This window comes from Lathamus discolor, chromosome 6, assembly GCF_037157495.1.
Source record: "Lathamus discolor isolate bLatDis1 chromosome 6, bLatDis1.hap1, whole genome shotgun sequence".
In the NCBI taxonomy this organism is placed as follows: domain Eukaryota; kingdom Metazoa; phylum Chordata; class Aves; order Psittaciformes; family Psittacidae; genus Lathamus; species Lathamus discolor.
The window spans coordinates 22,416,039-22,433,356 of record NC_088889.1 but is presented as its reverse complement, the minus strand read 5'-3'; the positions used below and the strand labels follow the sequence as shown (position 1 = coordinate 22,433,356).

At 42.2% G+C, this 17,318-nt stretch overlaps 1 protein-coding gene across 10 annotated transcripts in view; it reads left to right on the top strand.

Annotated features, from left to right (window-relative positions):
* The window catches only part of CEP170B (centrosomal protein 170B), a 56,577-nt gene extending 45,817 nt beyond the window's left edge, over nucleotides 1-10,760 (top strand). For 6 of the 10 annotated variants that reach the window (XM_065683889.1, XM_065683890.1, XM_065683884.1 and 3 more), the window contains 7 exons: nucleotides 106-265; nucleotides 3,856-3,894; nucleotides 4,455-4,598; nucleotides 6,053-6,141; nucleotides 6,727-6,820; nucleotides 7,744-7,795; nucleotides 8,532-10,760. In XM_065683889.1, coding sequence (XP_065539961.1) covers nucleotides 106-265; nucleotides 3,856-3,894; nucleotides 4,455-4,598; nucleotides 6,053-6,141; nucleotides 6,727-6,820; nucleotides 7,744-7,795; nucleotides 8,532-8,767 — 814 coding nt within the window. In that variant the 3' untranslated portion in view covers nucleotides 8,768-10,760. The remainder of the gene's footprint in view (nucleotides 1-105; nucleotides 266-3,855; nucleotides 3,895-4,454; nucleotides 4,599-6,052; nucleotides 6,142-6,726; nucleotides 6,821-7,743; nucleotides 7,796-8,531) is intronic. The other 4 variants (XM_065683891.1, XM_065683888.1, XM_065683894.1 and 1 more) reach the window with 1 other exon arrangement.
* The last annotated feature ends 6,558 nt before the right edge of the window (nucleotides 10,761-17,318 follow it).

Here is a 17,318-nt window from a genome sequence, read left to right as displayed (position 1 = left end):
TACCGTTCCCACAAACTTTTTGTGGTTGCTCTTTTTATATGTTATGAGAGTGAGGCTTGTTGTATCATGTGTCCTAATGACTCTACTGCATGCTCTGTGCGTTAGGCTCAGCCAAACCTTGGTTAAGGATGTGGCCATCCTTGCTCGGGAGATTCATGATGTTGCTGGAGATGGGGACTCACAGAGTTCATCGGGGACAGGACCAAGCACCTCCCTCAGCTCTATGCCCAACACTCCTGCTTCTACCATATCAGCGAGAGAAGAGGTAAGAACCCAGACAACAGAAATGCTAGTAAGTATGCAGGGCATGGTTGTGGTAGGAGACCAGGACAGCATCTCCAGTTGCCGCAGCATTGAAAAACCCTCATCCCCTGTCCTAAAAAACATCAGTGTAATAATGACTGCAGTTTATTTAGAGCACTCTTTATTTTGCCCTTCTCTGTGTCAGAGCCAGCATTGCAAGAGGTGGAAGTCATGTTATTTCTTAAGGATCTCATGGCCTCTAGTTGGACTTTGGTCCCTGAAGTCTGCATCTGAAGAACAGGGTGGACTGGGTGTGCTACACTACTGTGCTAGGGGTTCAGAGCTTCCCTCCTTGTTTCAGACAAGGCACACATCGTGTACTCTAGCTGCATGCTCTGTATTAGTTGTATTTTGTACCTCTGCTGTGTCCTTTCTCCCAGAGCTGTTGAAATTCTGTGCAGGTGTTACTTGAATCCCTTTCCTCCGGCTGTGTATTGATGGGTGAGAGCAGGGACTCTGCTCTCCAGTTAGCAAGTTAGACAAAAAGGAATGCAGTTAGCTTGGGAAATGCTGTCCTCCAGGTCTTCAGTGAAGCTATGGCTTCCTCCTGAACTGTGTCTGCACTGGAGTGGGGATGAGAGAGGTGATTTCTTAATTTGGCTTACTAGTGCTGCGGCCCAGGGACTCAGCTCAAACTTGACAGCAAGGTCACCAGGAGGTTCCAGCTGCTAAAGTAAATTAGGTTTTGTTGCTGTTTAAACCCCAAATCCTTCCTATCTACCACCAGTGTGGGCTTAAAAAAGTACACAGCTCTCTTCCTTAGCTGTTCAGATGTGTCTCTTGGTCCACTGTTGGTTTTGACTGCTGAGAGAAGTGCAAACCTGTCCTAAGCAGTATTCAGAATTGGGTACCAAACCTGTTACCCTGCCAGAGAGTACTTGGAGGCCCTGTGACCCTGCTGTGATCATCACTGAAGGTGCAAAGCAGAAAATTAGGGAGATATCCAGAAGATCAGGCAAGGGTGGTTAATGAGGTCATTTGTAGCCTGCTCAGGGAGGTGTTTTATCCTGGGGCTGTTCAGAGCCACAGTGCACAAATGTTTCTCAATAACTTCAGGCTTTGAGAGAGTGTTTATTGCTTTGTTTCCTTGCAAGTGCCACACCTGCAAAACTGCCTTTTTGAGCACTTAAGGTGACAGATCTAGTTTACTTCTGACTTGCAAATGAAACGTTTGCTGTGGGTTGGTAGTGACCAGTACTTGGCACTCACTTCCTTCCAGAAAAGCAGGGTACCTACTTTTTTTGTGAGTGCCACTGAAGGGTACAGCCATAAGTCAGCTCATACAGAGGTATATGTCCTCTGCTGCTAAAGGAACACCATTAAGACAGTGTTTCTACTCTGTGCAAAGCAGTGGGCTCCAAAGTGCATGGTTGTGATGATGAGTGGTAGGAGCACAAAGCCAAGATTGTGCAGACCCAGGAGAATTGTGATGTTGCTTTGCAGCTGCTCAATAGAACATACGAGTCAGCCCCCTTGCAATAAATAGTCAGGAGAGCAAAATTAGGTTTGTGTCTTGCTGTAGGTAGTGCTCTCCGCGGTACCCACTGCTATAGAGTAGTTTCTGAGTTCTTACAGTGTTGTAAAGGAAGAAGCACAGGTAGGGGCCTATGAAGACCTCTGTAGGTCAGGAGCCGTAAACTTTGGTGTGTTCATTTAGTGGTGGTTTTTAACTGAACTCAGGGTTAGATAGCACTGTGGTTTTCAGCAGGGCCGGTGGCTGGGAGGCCATTTGAAGTACACCTAAAATGCCACCATGCATCAGTGGAGCTGCCTTGTGTTAGTGGTAGTCAGAAACAGATTAAATCAGCAGGACTTCCTACTGACAATGCTGAGATGTGAAGCTGGATCTTGAATGGTGCATCTTGGGGGTCATGTTGTGAATGGGAGCAATATAAACTAATGTGGGTTTAATAAACGTATTTCTTCTTTGGAACTGGACTAGAATCAGCAGGCATGCTTCCCTCAGCTTACATGCTGCTGGATCTGTGCTAAAATAGTTATTTTGGCTTAATGCATGGAAGTTGCTAGGAAACATTTGAATATCAGTGTGTATGATGCTAAGCACTGTGATTTTTTTTTTTATTTAGTGTTTAATGAAGTAGTTTATATTAAATATTCTAGGAGAGGACATAGTGATGAGAATAGCTACAGTAGTTACAATAGCAATGTACTGAAACATCTGATAAAAGGAAGTCTGTGACTAAGAAATGTTTGCTGTGTGTGACTGTCTCTTGTACTGTGCTGGCTCTTGCAGTGTTTTGTATGCCATTCTGCCAGCTCTTGATTTTGTACTACTAAATATTGGTAATATTGGTACTTGTTCTAATAATGTGGGGAAAAAAGCAGAGTTTAATGTCATACCAGAACCTTCACTTTGGACCAGTGTGTGGCATTTCTCAGCCTTAAATGAATTGCTTTTTAAAATACTTATATTGCAAAGCTTGGTTAAAGATTAAAATCATGTGTGTTCTCTTCAAAGTTAAGATGGAGCCTTAGATTTAAACCTTACTGTTCATGTTCTGTTCTTTCAGGTCTGGTGTTGTCTTGGATGTTTGTGAGGGAGGTTTTCAGTTTCCCCAGTGCATGTTTGGGTTGGTTTTGGTTTTGTAGCCTCAGCTGTATAGTTTATAATAATCTAAATTCTTGGCATACTGAGCTGACCATTGCTACAAATTAAGAAGAAAAACCCCAAACAAATCCCAAACAAAACATGAAAATCGTTCAACAGGGTGAAACCTCGATGATTCCTGTTTACCAAAGTCACAGGTTGCTTGGGATGCCTTGGGTTGTGGGTGTGTAGGCTTTGTATGACCCAGCTTTCTGCAGAGCAGAGCAGTCAGACTGAGCAGAGCTGCTGCAAACAGTCTAGTAGGTCAACCCAAATCAGTGGCCACTTCTGCATATTTTAGCCCTGTGTGAAATTCTTCTGGTTGGTCTTATTTTAAAGTTGACACAGCAAAAACTGAAGAGCCCAGTTAGTTTTTTAAGTTGTTGCTTAATGTAATCAGTATGAGTGTTGGTATGACAGGAGGAAATGCTTCCACATGTGAAAAGATGTTTAGCTAATAAGCTTCTCCTAAGCTGCTGCTTCTAATAAGCTTCTCTTTTTAAGCGTTTTGACTGTTGTGCTGCTATACCATAATATCTCATATCTTCTGCCTGTGTATAACCCAAGTGCTGTTGCATTGTGGGGAGACTGGACCTTGGATGGCACATGGTCTCCTCACAAGAGCTGTGTGCTTTGCCAATGAAAGAGCCTCCTGGGCTGTATGTTTAACCCATTCTGTGTGCTCGGAGGGCTGCTGGATTTCACTTAGTCCATTTCAGAGTAACTGGGGAGCTGCCCAAGACCACCCCTGCAGAGAGCTGGTTGGTGACCAGGACTTCCCTGGGCTTCAGTGCATGGGGGAGGGTGGGCACTGGGTGCCGGTCCTCAGGAATGCCACTTTTGGGAATGTCAACCCAAAATAACCCCAAACCATGTGTTCTCTTTGATACTTGCTGTCACAGCCATTCACTAGCATTGATCTCTTTGTTTCTGTTTTAACACAGATTGCTCGTAGATCTTTTCGGCTGGCATATCCATCTCAGGTGCACTTTCCATCCCATTATTTTTGTATCTCTGTCTTGTCACTGTTATTTTCCTCCTCTTTTAGAGTTTCTATCTGTCAGTCAACCGCACAGGAGTAGCTGTCTTGTCTTTTCTGTTCTTCCTGTTAATTGTTTGCGTTATCAGTGGGTTTGTAGTGCTTTTTCATCTCTTCCATGTGTTACTAAATGGTTTCTGAATGATTTTAATGTGGCTTTAATGTTGCATTGATATATTAAATCATAAGATATGGGAAAACATGGCCTTTTTGGGTTTTAGCTAAAATAAAAAAAGGCAAAGATGTACTTTTCAAATACTTGCTCAAGAATCAAAATTATAAAGTGAAATAGCCCCACTGAGTTTCACAGGATGACTGCAGTGGGTAGACGCTTGCAGGATTGGGGTCTAGTAATTTGCTTAGGAACCCATACCTGTCTGAAAAAGACTTAAATGAATCAGTGTTCCTCTGGGGCTTGCCTAAAAATCTGCAATACCTGCAGTGAGTGCCTGTATGCCTCTTTCCCTACTAATTTTTAATGACTCATTACTCATTATTTCCAAGTTGGTGCAGCACATTCCAGAAGCAAGTCTGAACTACCAGAAAGTGCCTCCGGGATCAGTGGAACTGAAGGATTTTGACCAAAATATGAATGATAGTAGAGAAGAGGATCCCTCAAGAAAAACCAGGACAAGAAACCGTGAGGAGGCAGGCCACCTTTTTCTTTACATTATACATGACATTGCTTTAAGCTGCAGTATGTATAGCTGCAGTATGTATTCTAAGCTGCCAAATGCTGCTACTCCAAAAAAAAGAAAAAAGCACTTCTCAAGAGCTCTGACTTGCAGGTTGTAGGCATGGTGTTTAAAAAAGAGAGAAACAGAATCACCCTTCTTGCCAATACTGACTGAAAATTTCCTCTTTTATGTAAAACACCACTAAAACCTTAGGCTTGGTCACCTGTTGTTTGGGAGGAGGCATTCAGTGTCAGAACCCACGTAGGCTATTTTACTGCTGTTTTATAGAAAAATACAAAAATGTCAACTTTGGAATCTGCAGCACTGATAGTTTAATGGCACCTTACTTTTCCACAACTTGAATCCTGGTTAGTGCTGCCCATGGAGGAGCAGCGGCAGAATGTGGACCTTACAAAGAGTTTCTGCAGCTGGGCTTCAGTGCTTTGTTGCTCCCTACAACGTATGCAATTTGATGCAATTCTTCAGGGCTGAGAGAGCAGGGTAACGTGGAAATCACTGGGATGATGCTAAAGGGTGAGAAAGCCTGGTCTGAATCATGAGGCTGGGAATGGTGTTGGCATGAGGGGTATAGCAGGGTGATGGTGCTGGAGAGCAGAAGAACAATACTTGACTGTTGCTTCTGCTTACTTTCTCTGACTAGGATGGAAGAGCTAGGACAGACTCCAGGGAGGCACTGCAGGCAGGAGGGGAGAACTGGGCTCCGGCACAGTCACTCTGGAGTGTGATTTAGACAGGCAGATGAAGGGGGAACTTGGGCTGAGCACTGGTACTGATGCTGCCAGTGACTGACCTCAAGCATTCCCTCACTCTCCTGTAGAGAGGCTTAATAAAAGGTGCAGGTTCAGAGAGTCCCCAGCTGAATTGGGCTTTCCTTGCAGAACCCTTGGGGCTCTGCTGAGCCACAGGACTTAAATATTTGGGGTTTAGTGGTTTTCTGTTGTGTTTAATAAAGCAGAATGTGACATGGTGGGATGCCTGGCTGTGGAGGTGGCTTGAACTCATATAAATTATATTAGATGTGTTCAGTGAGACTGCTTGCGCATTGTCTTGCATTGTGATTTGGCATTTTGGGTTGGGGAAGGTGGGGGGGAGGGTAGGGGCAGAGGTGCCTGTGAGACTTGGAAAGTCTTAAGCATGTTCTTTCAGAAATGCTTAAATAGTAACATTACTGCAGATAACTGTCTCTCTGTCTCTAGAAAACAAAAGTCTGAATTAATTAGTATTGATCTTTTTGCTGAAGTGCTACAACAAAGCTGCACATCATCTTAATCTCCCTTGAGCTTCAAGTATCATCCACATAGATGATGTTTCAGTGGAGATCATTTACTGTAAAAAAAAAAAAAAAATCAGTTTTGTAGTATGCCACTTTTGCTAAATGTTCTTTGATTTGTCCTTACATTTTAGGTAATCTTTGACAATCTGATGTTGAACCCAGTGTCCCAGTTATCACATACAATCCGTGAAAATACAGAAAACCTTGCTGAAAAAATGAAGTAAGTGAGTTTGTGTCTGGCCTCAAATGTTGACTTGCCGCTGAGTTTGTTGGCTTGCTACTCGTGGAAGATAATGCGTTGTTGCCTTGAAAAGGCTTGTTGTCATGATGCAGGGAATCTAGATGTGGGAAACTCTGTGTGTAGTACAGAGTAGTACGGTAATTCTGTACTACTTTTGTAGTACAGAACTGGGGTAATAAGATTATTTGCCATCTCTGTTCCTCGTTTGGCCTTTGGAATTTTAATGTTGGATTTGTAATGCCTGTTGATGCCTTAACTTCAAAATGTTGCCTGTACAAAGATACAGCAGAAGACTGGTGGATTGTCTCTTTCCTTCTCTCTCCCAAGGCTCTCAGAAGGCCTGCAGGTCACTAAGCTTGTGAAATCTCTTCAAAGCTTGTTGGTGCTGTAGTAGACATCAGTTAGGGAAGGACTTTGGATTGTTCCTAAATCAGCTGAAAGATGCTTTGTCCAGTCGCTAATCCACTAATCTCCTTTGTTGCTACACATTGTGATAACTAAGTCTTTTAAACAAGTAGCTTCTGAGTGACAATTTTAAGACTTGCTTCACTTCTTGTACTGCAGGATTCTGTTTCAAAACTCGGAAAGGACCTGGGAGGAGATGGAGGCCAAAATTAATTCAGAAAATGAAGTGCCAATTCTGAAAACTTCAAACAAGGTAAGACCATGCAAACAAGTCAAATACTGAAGGCTTTTGGTTGTGAAAGCTTTGTAAGAAACCTAAACAAGCTCTGGCTCTTCTCATATCCATTTCTGAACTTTCCAGTCCTTTTCCATGTGTTGAAGTGCTGGGTTTTTCTTGCTGTTTGAATTGTGACAAAGTAAGTTCTTTCAGCTATTGTGTTTCACTGAACTCTTACCCTCTCCTTTTGTGATTCATCTTCAAAGATCCTTAACAGAAGTTCAAGTTCAGGGTTGTTAGGCCTCATTTAAACAACTACCAAAGTATTGCTTACCATTCGGTTGACACAGCTTCAGTTGTAGACAGGTGTTTCTTGTGAATGGTTGTTTTCTTCATCTGTAACAGTTTGATAATAGGGTAATAAAAAAACCTCAGCCCTAGGGTGGTGTTTGTGTTCTTATGGCGTCTTACTGTCCTTGATGGGGACTGACAGTTGGGATTTAAGTACAGTGGTGGACTCAGCAAATATAGTTAATGCTAAGCATACAAATAACATTGTGCAGGACCTGTGTAGCTCAGTGCTACAGCAGTATGTGTGTGGCCAACTGCTTTGTCTGATCTAGGAGCTGAATTTACAAATATCATTTTGTATTTGGTATTAAGGAGGCTGTGGAGGAGTATTTGCGCAATTAATCTGGCTTGCATTTCAAATCTGAAAACCAGTGTAGCTATGAACTGGGTGGTGGTGTAGTACTTAGTGAAATGATGCAGAGCAGAGGTCCCTGTGCACTGACCAAATACACATAGGTACAGGTACTAGCTTTGTCTTTTGTGTTAAACAGGCAAGGTTGGAACTGACTTTGAATCTTACTGATCAGGTAAGGCAGAAAGGATAAGACTAGATTCCCATGTCAGCTGAGTACTTGTTTAATTTTCCATTCTGATGCTTTTGTTTGTAGGAAATCAGTTCTATCCTGAAGGAGCTCAGGAGAGTTCAAAAACAGCTTGAAGGTTGGTTATTTAAAATGTTCTTTTTCTCACTCAAATGCCAGTGAGTTGCGCAAAATAATGTGGCTTGATGTGCCTATGAAAGCTGGGAAAGGATGCAGAAGTTTAGTTTGTTAGCAGAGTGCTCTCTGATGAGTGCATATGGAATGAACAGTAGATTTATCTTGTGCTGCCAATTTTGAAGAAAATTGTTGACTTTTAAAGTGTGGAAATTGTTGCTGTGGAAATGCTTTGTGGGAATTGGCATATTCCTATATGATTAACTGACAAAAGTCTGTTCCGCTGAAGCAATATTTAGCAGCTCATTCAACCAGTAGGCTCTGCTATGCTTTTTGGACTTGAAGTCTGCACATAGAGCTCTGTGCGACAGAAAAAGCAAGACAAGCTCGTGCATCATCTAGAAGCTTGATAAAGACATACAAAAACATAGAGGTGACATTTTGGGCTCCTACTAAAAGCTTGCTATTTGGCTGCTATAGATTGTCTTTTCCAATTTAACCAGAAAGTTGAATGTTCTCGTAGCTTCAGTTTGGGAGAGGTTTTGCTTGTTAAAGCTGTTTAGGCCTGAAACTACTAATGAGGAAAATACCATGACTAAAATCAACACAGGTACTGCCTACAGTTCTGCTGCCTTCAAGATGAAGGCACCAACCTTCTGTTTAGAAACTCTGCTGAGTGCCGCTAATAAGTCTGTGTATGTTTTGTTGTTTTGTTTTGTTTTTTCCTTCCTTTCCCCCAGTCATAAACGCTATCATTGACCCTACTGGAAACTTGGATGTAGTTGCCAGTAACAAAGCATCTGCTGCTGCTAAACAATCTACAGCCACTAAAGTCAGGACTGCTAACAATTCTGGGTCAACACTGGAGACTTTGTCCGCAGCACAGATGAGGAACTACACGCAGAAATCGAACTGTGGGTCTTCTAGCTTACAAGATTCGAATTTCATTCCAGATGGAGAGAAATATGTGATCTGATAGAATATTTTGTATTGCTATCATATTGTAATCTACTGTTGCATTAGTATTGTGTATGAGTGGTTTGTGGACAGTTTGTGTGGAGCAGTTGTTTAGATTGCTAACACGTTGCACAAAAAAAATAATCTATGCTGTGAGGGTGGATGGAAGGTCTGTGTATGCCTTTTAAACAGGACTAGCGCTGTGGAGCAGCACATATTCAGCATAGAGGCAAACTGATTTTTGGAAAATACTCACTACTTCTTCCAGTGTGCCATAAAAAAACAGGCTTTGCACATGCTCCATCCAATACTGTCAAAGATAAAATGGTGTTGCATTGACCTGTTCATAATTTTTCAGTTGTAATGAGGCACAATTTTAAAAACCACTTTTTTTGGTACTATACTTGTTTTGGTTTTATTTGTTTTTCTTTTTTTTTAAGTGTACAAGTGAAGCATAACAACTCTGTTGGAATCAATGTGCAAACCCAACAGAATGATCGTGCAATATCATGGGTTTCTACTTGAAACTCTTAGTGCAGTTGTGTAAGAAGCCATAAAAAGGCAACCACAGTGAAGTTGTGCATCTTTTTCAGTCCAAGACCCAAAACAGAACAGAATAAACTATTTTTTTTTTTTATTTTTTTTTTTTGGTCTACGGAAAGTGTAAAAGTTAATACTGATATGAATGTAAAGACTACTAATACAGTTACTATTTTTGATGATGTTTCAGGCCCAAAGTTTGGGGTAGGTACAGAAAGTCAGATTTTACAGTTTAGCTTGCCAAATTTTCATGACTTTGGTACAAATGCTGTCTTTAAGCTGCTTTTTGGTTGTTTTGTTGGAGTTTTTTGGTTTTTGGTTTGTTTTTTTTTTAACTTTTACATATACAGCCTTGTACAATGAGCTACAAATGTTCCTGGCTGAGCTGAAGACTAAAATATTGTGATTAGCTAATTGCAAAGAAAAACATCTGTTCCAATGGCTCATGCAATAAACTTGATTACACAGTTGCACCGAACTACTGTTCACTTGACAGCACTGAAAAAAATGATGGCTTAAAATGTAGCTACACCTTTTATGGCTAGTTCTGTTATGAATCTTTTTCAGTGTGAAAGTGCTTGAAGACCATCATTCTGTGGTATTCTTCAGATACCGTTCAACAGTGTCAGGCACTTGGCACATTTGGCATTTTTGTCTGCATTTTGGTTTTGGTCTGTTATAATCCTACAAACACTAAGGGTTATGCGCAGTTGCACTGAGCAATTTCTTGTTTAAAAACAGTTGGTTTTTTGTATTCTGTCTTTCTGCTAAACTGCAAAACACTCAAGCAATTTTTGTGGCTTGAAGAACTAAGTTTTTGGTTTTTGAGGGGGCCTCTTCCAGATGTGTTTGCTCCCGGGTTTTTTCAGTCTTGTATCAATTCCGTTTTCATTCTTCCTCATCAATAAAAAGTAATTGGGTAACGAAGTTCTTTTGTAGCTGACGAGGATACATTTACTGGGAAAGGTGAGCAGATGAGTTCCACTTTGCCCTCATACAGTGTGTAGTTTAACCAGTGAAAATGGTTTCCCAAGCTTGACTGCTTCTTGTGTGCTGACTTTATATTTTGGGGGTGGGTAGTGGATTCTTTAGTTAGCTTCAGTAGTTACCTGAGCTTTTCTGCTAGAATGTTGTAACAGTGGGAGCCTGTTAAAATAATTTAAATAAACAGGGATGCTCACAAAGTGTTTAATCTTTCTAGCCGAGATCGTCATGGCTTTCCTGGTGGTGCCAGGGGGAGCTGTCTATCAGTTCAGCAGAAACAGGATCAGTCCCAAAGTGGGAGTATGCCTACAGGCCGTTAGTTTCTTTGGGTGTGCAAGATGCTGGCTGATAAACAATAGGTGCAAATATCCTTACAAGATTTCCAGTAGGTTATAAGACTCATCAGCTTGTGTGGAGATGCTCTTCCATGAAGAAGTCTGCTGGATTTCATGTAGATGAATGCAGAATAAAAAAGAATTTGCCCTTGATGTTCTTCTGCCTGTAATATACGCACTATCTGAATGTGTTCATTCAGTTGTTTATTCTGATCTGTCTTTTCTTGAAATACCTACATCCTTGATGAATATCATAAGTGACGGTATTGTTTCTGACATATGAGACACAATTTTTCAGGCTCTCCTGGGTTAGGGTGCTACCTCAACTCACTAGGAGTTGAAGGGCCTTCACCGATTAGGTATTGTTGTTAGTTTCAGTTTTGCTGTAGAGACAAGTGAATTACGCAGACATCTGACATGTATTATTATTCGATAACTGTTTCTACATCTTCATGGTTATGCTCTAGTGGATTTTATTTCTCTAAACAGAGGTCCTATCATGTACTTTCACTTGAAAATTGCTTTTTTCTTCTTTCATCCATGAATACATTAGGGATGGATTTTATTCCTTGGTCGCTCTGTTCTGAACTCAAGAGAGAGCCCACAGACACCTAGCATCAATTAACCCACAAAGTATGGTACCTCTTCAAGTGACTAATAAAGATGCAGCAGTTGGTGTCTGTTTATAAGTTGGAAATGTGTGTGTGAAGGGGGTGGAGGCTGCACGGCTTGATTTGTTTTAGCCAAACTATAAAATGCTTCTGTGTCCTGACATGACATTCCTTGGGTCTCTGCATTTAAAGCAGTTTTGCTAGTTAATGATGAAATGCAGCATATTTTTATATTTTTTCTTGTATTCACTGCTTCAGAAGTACCCCCATTTGCACTTGTCTGCTCCAGATAAGCCAAAGAGCTGGCCACCTGACTAACTCCTTCATCGATTGTTCATTATTACAAGTAGTACTGTACACGATCATTAAAACATGCCTCTGGGTGACTCCACTAGAAGTGGTGTACCTAGGTGGCCCAGGATCAGTGTGTGAAATACCTGTTGGCTTCCATGAGGTACGGATGGGCCTTGTGTTGAGGTTGGTAGTGGTGACAGTGGTCGGTGGGTCACTTTCATACCATATTACTTTCATGTGTTTTGTATCTGACTAAAAAAATGTAACGAAGGATGGGATTCTCAAAGTCTTGGGGGAGGCAAATGCTCAGGTCCATTTGGGTTTCCGTACTCTTTGGGTGCCTGATGCCGTGAACAGCTTTCAAAATCCCAGCCTCAGCTCTTCCATTATACTTGAAAACCATGTTCTCAGTCTGACGCTTTCAAATGTAAAAACCTGTTACTCTGTTCTGATAGCGTGAATGTAAATTCCTGCGAGAATGTGTACAAGCTTTGGGAGCAAGGACCTAAATGTGTCTACAATGACGTCATGTTGTGGTCGTGCTCCGGGAGAAAAGGAATGCCTGCATCATCTTCGAGTATTTCAGTAAAGGTACAACTAGTGGAATGTTTACATACAGCCTACTGAAACAGAAAAGAGGAGAGAGAAGAAAGATAAAGTGTATAGTATTTAAGTGCAAGATTCTGCTAGTTTTTTGCTTGTTTTGCAGATCACACTAGCTATTTTTGAAGTTCTGTAAATGTGTATAACTTTTGCAAAGACCAGACAGAACTACCTGTTCACTTTCAATGTGCCCCGTGCTGAATTGTGCCTATTTCACTCTCTGCTGTTGTTATGCTGCTGATTCTGCTGTTCTGAACTGTTCACTGGATCATTCCATTTGCATGCAACACAAATGCAAGCTGAGCTGTCTGAGAGTAAAGCTGAAACACGTTTGTATAACTTGAATCAATGACTTTCTCTTTTCCACACCCTCTTGAAATGCTGTGTATATTTTTGATTTGTTTCTCCTGCCCAAATTGTTTTCCTCTTTTGTTTTCTTTTTGAATGGTAATTTATTTTTGTTCAGATTATAGGCAGTATCTGTACATTTTGTTTCGAAGTGATGTTGTGGACATCTTTAAAAGACAAATTGTTATTTTATATAATTTTATCATAAAATTGCTCTAATAAATCATTCTTTTATCATGTGACAAGGATTCTGGATTTTGTGTGTTAATTTTTAGGGATGTATGTGTTTGGACTGGATTTTTCAACTGCCTGTTTACACTGGGGCTAAGTACAGCATACTGAAAGAGTTGTCAGTGACTGAAGGCTCACAGTGCGAGTGAGTCTGTCCTGATGACACCTGTGGCTGGGTCAGATCTCTCTCCAAGAGTCCAGGAGTCCCCTTTCCCCCCTGTACTTACAGGTTGAAGTCCCCATCGCCCAAAGGTGGTCGTACTTCTGAGTATAGTATGGTGATATTTGATTTAATTTTTAGTGCTCTTGTATTTCACTGCCATGATTAACAGTGGTAGCTAAATCCAGCCTGGATATGATAATTCCCCAACATTATTAGACTCTCTCTCTTGCTTTCATCCTATACGTATTTTTACATGTATATAGGAGTTTATGTGTCAGTGGAATTCTTTTGATTTTTCCCTTCATTCCGTCACTGTCCTCCCTCCCTTCTGCAGTTCTGTCTGACCTTCCTGGTACTTTTGAAATAACATTAATTCCTTCTTCCCCATTGCAAAGCCTTCAGGTACCTGCAGCCTCCCCCATCCTGCTCAGTGCTGTTTGTGACTCTGCCTCCATGTTCTCTGCGTTAGCACCCTTTCTATAGGACATAGAACATGTGTGGCTGATAAAACTATTGCATTGTTTGCTAGCAATAACTGAAACATGCACAGGCACACAAAAATTCTGCCTCTCAGAAAGCTTGCTTAAGCTTAGTTTGTGTATGCTGTGTCTGTAGAGGGGGTTTTCTGTGTTCTCTAACATTCAGGGCTAGTCACCTTTCCACAGGCTTCCCCAGCCACACTGAGTGGTATTGGAGTTAAGATGCTATGCGAAGTGCCCTTTTGAAATCAGTAGTGCATCCACCTCGTTAATTTTTAATGGACTGAATAAATGTAAGAAGTAGTGGAACTGTGTCCAGAACTGCTCGCAGTGTAATGAAAGCTGCTATCTGGCACAATTCAAAAAACAAGGGACGGATAGCAAAAGTGCATCTTCCTGCTGAGTGTTCAGCTGCAGTCCTGCCTGGCTTTTCAACATCCTCATCTGCTTTGGGAAATAGAGCCAGGTTTTCCACGTGTGCATGGAAGGGAACACCAGAAAGAATTGCCTTGAGCAGGGTTTGCAGGATCCTTCCTTGGAGCAAAACTTAAGTCATTGGCAAGACAGGTTCTCATTTTTCGATATTCTGTGAAGATTTACCACTAGACCCTCCCCTACTGCGTCCTGCCCGTGGAATGGTATGAGAGGACCGTGCCTTTTTTTAACACTGGCGTTTGTGGACTGCTCAAGAGCAAAGCTGTGGTACCGTCTGCCCTCACCTGTTTCTGGTGCAATGAGGTTGGTGTGGGGCCACAGTGGGAGTTTTGGCTGGGGTGGTGGGTTGCTTTCCTTACCAGGGCCACAAGCATTTGGATGCAGCCCTGCAGAGGCTTGGAGCACCTGCACAAAGGAGCACACCTGATGCGGTCATCTAGAAAAGCTGCCTGCGTCTCCTGATGATGTGGGCTGAGCAAGGAAAGCCAAGAAAAATGAACCTAAGAAGCCAGTACTCACTAGGACTGCACCCTACTTAAGCTTGCTTTCCCTTTTCTGCACAGAAATCACTGAAAACACTGTACTGGCAGAAAGATTTGTTCAACAGTAACACTTCTGCCTCTGTCTACATCCAAATCAACAGGAGCCACAGGCAGTAATAAAAAGAACCCAAACCTATAACATGGCATCCACATGGGGACATGCTGTAGACAAGATCCAGAGACAGAGGTGAAATTCAGTCTCAGCAAGAGGACCTGTGGCTTTAGCACAGTGGTAGCCATATTTATACAGCAGGTCACTTCTTTGGTGGTATGTTTCTCCCAGGTAACGGATTTCCCCGCAACTGCTGATTGCTGGGCAGGCTGGCAGACGGTGGATGACAGCAAGAGGGTGGAAGGTAACACACCTTGACCACAGGCAAAGCAACCTCTCTGTAAGCAACAAAACTGTTCTTCAGGAGGTGAAGATCAGGCATCAGGTCAGTGGTTTCCTGGGTGGCCAGATACTTTGCAAACTGGAGTGTAATGCTTGTAGTACAAAGCCAGATACATTCAAGGCAGACGGCACAGATGATGCTTTTCCTAATACCTGCACCAGGAAAAGCAACCTATGCCTGGAGGGCAAGTACCAGAGAAGAGGAGTGACAAGACTGAGAAGCAAAGGCCTCTCTGCAATCACTTGAGCTATGAAAATCATAGATTTTTTTTTAATTTTTTTTTAACAAAATGCATTTTAAGGATGAGCAAAATTATTCCAAATGAATGTCAAATGTTTCAAGTTAAATGTTTGAAGTCCATGCTTCGATACCTTCGTGAATTTACTGGATTTTTTAAAAAAGTGGAAAGTGAGGAAATATTTTAAAATATTTCCAAACAAAAGAATCATAACTTTGATTTTATTTATGTTCTCTAGGCTTGTCAGCTCAATCACTTCCCAGTTCTTGGCCTGAAATGACTTCCCCCCAGCTCATTTGAGTATACAGTCTTTTGGCACAAATTACACATAGAGCATTTTTCTTTTTAACTACTCCTGCCTCCCGTCCTTCTGTAACTGTTGGTGTTTGGAGCCCAGCCGCCCAGTCCTCGTGAAATGGAAAATGTAAGTTTGTAGTAATGGCTGCAGTGGTAGCGACGTTTTTGTCTATTATTAGCTCTTGGAGATGAGAACGTGTTAAACTGGCAGTTTCTTCTTAGCAAACCTCCCACGCAGGCATTAAAAGATCGTTCACTGTATCTTTTAACGCACTCTGCTAACAAGCTGGAGTCCAGGCATGCTTTTTAGAGGGTGTAATTTAATCACAGTGACATCCAGTCGTACAGTGAGAGATGTGCTTACTCCCTGTGTGGGGCGGTGGCAAGGCAGCCAGAGCAACTGGTAGAAGGAGCCTTGCCTGAGAGACAGGGAAGAGGAGGAATAAAAAAGGTTGCTTCTTTGCACTGAAACTTGCCAGTCTTTTTTTCTTTCCTCTCTTCAGTTGCATGGGTTGGTCAAATAAATCATATTTTCCCCACAAATGTGCCTCCATCCTTAAACCCTCAAAGCTACAGCACTGCTAGCAGGGTCAGAAATGCGTCATTGATGTTGGGCTGGTAAATGAGATCAGATAAGCAGAAGGAAACCAGGGTTTTGCAGGCTGGAGAGGAGGATGGAAGACGATGAGACTAATCAGTGCTGTAAGTGGTTAGAATGCTGCCAAGGAGGAGGAGAAATATGGGACCTTTTTCTGGAAGCTGCTCTTCTCAGTGATGTAACCCAGCCTCTCCCAGTTTGCACTAAACTGATGGTACTGAAGCAATAAATGATAAGTCCTGAACTTCATATAAACGTTCTACTGCTTGTGTGGTACGAGCCTGAACTCGCTGCATCAGTGGGAGCTTTTGTGAGCACTATGTCAGCATAGCGCATGCCAGGATTTCAGTCCCATGCACAAACAGAGCAACCAGGCTTGTTGTTAAGCTTCCTGACATGAGGCGTTTAGCTGCAATACTTAGTTTGGCTGCTCTGCCTCTGAAGTCAGTGGAGGGACAGGAACACTTCCCAGAGGCGATCTCAGCCTTTAGCATGGTGGCTCGCTGGAACTGCATTTTTGTTCCTGCCTGCAGAGGAAGCCTTAGTGAAGCAGGATCCTGCCTTCAGCTTTCTGGTAACTGGAGTCTAAAGGGATGGCAGGAGCCTTTGCCTTGTTTTTAAGCTCTGTTTTAATAGAGATTTGGGATGGCCCGAGTGATAGGTGATCTGTGCGCAGCAGTAAAGTCAGGATAGAGGTGGCTGGTCAGACAGGCATCCTGCTCCACCATCTTTTCTTTCACTTTTGACATTTGAGTTACTGCTTGTGTTTTCATAGAATCATACAATGGTTTGCATTGAAGGGACCTTAAAGATCCTCTAGTTCTTCAACCCTTGCCTTGGTGTTCCTTTGTTCCTTTTTTCCCCTTTTTAAAAATGGGGGGTTTAGTCCCAAGGGAAGCAAAGGATTCATGACACATTCAGCTTCCAGAGAAAGGCCTCTTTCTGCCAGTCCTGACTTATCCTCTGGCTCCTTTTAGCTTTTCCATCTTAAGCAGCTTAATATAAAGTATGGTAAAGCCTTGTGAACATGATTAGTCCTCATGTATCTCTCCATTTTTTCTTCCCCTTAAAGCAGCCTTCCTCAGGTACTGGGCTAGGGAACTGCACCCTTTGGTTCAATAGGGTTGAGGGACTGCCTAGAGAACTAACAGCAGCATTGCCATATTGGGTTGTATTGGCTGAAGTGCAGCCTTTGGATTTTCACTGAAGACATAATTCTTAGAAACTGCCTCAAACTCAACATTGCATTTAACTTCCCGCTCAGCAACGTCACTACAAATTCCAAACACCATTTGTATAAGACAAAAGCTGTATTACTTCAGCAGAGGTAGTTCGCTCCCTTATGTTTGTCCAAGGATGACTGGGTAGGACAGTGCTTGCAAGAGGAGCTGTGTAGGAAGATGGGTCTGGAGGGTTGGTTTGTCTGTTTTGTTTAAAATCAAGCTTCTGGTGGTCTAAGAATGAAGCAGTGAGAATG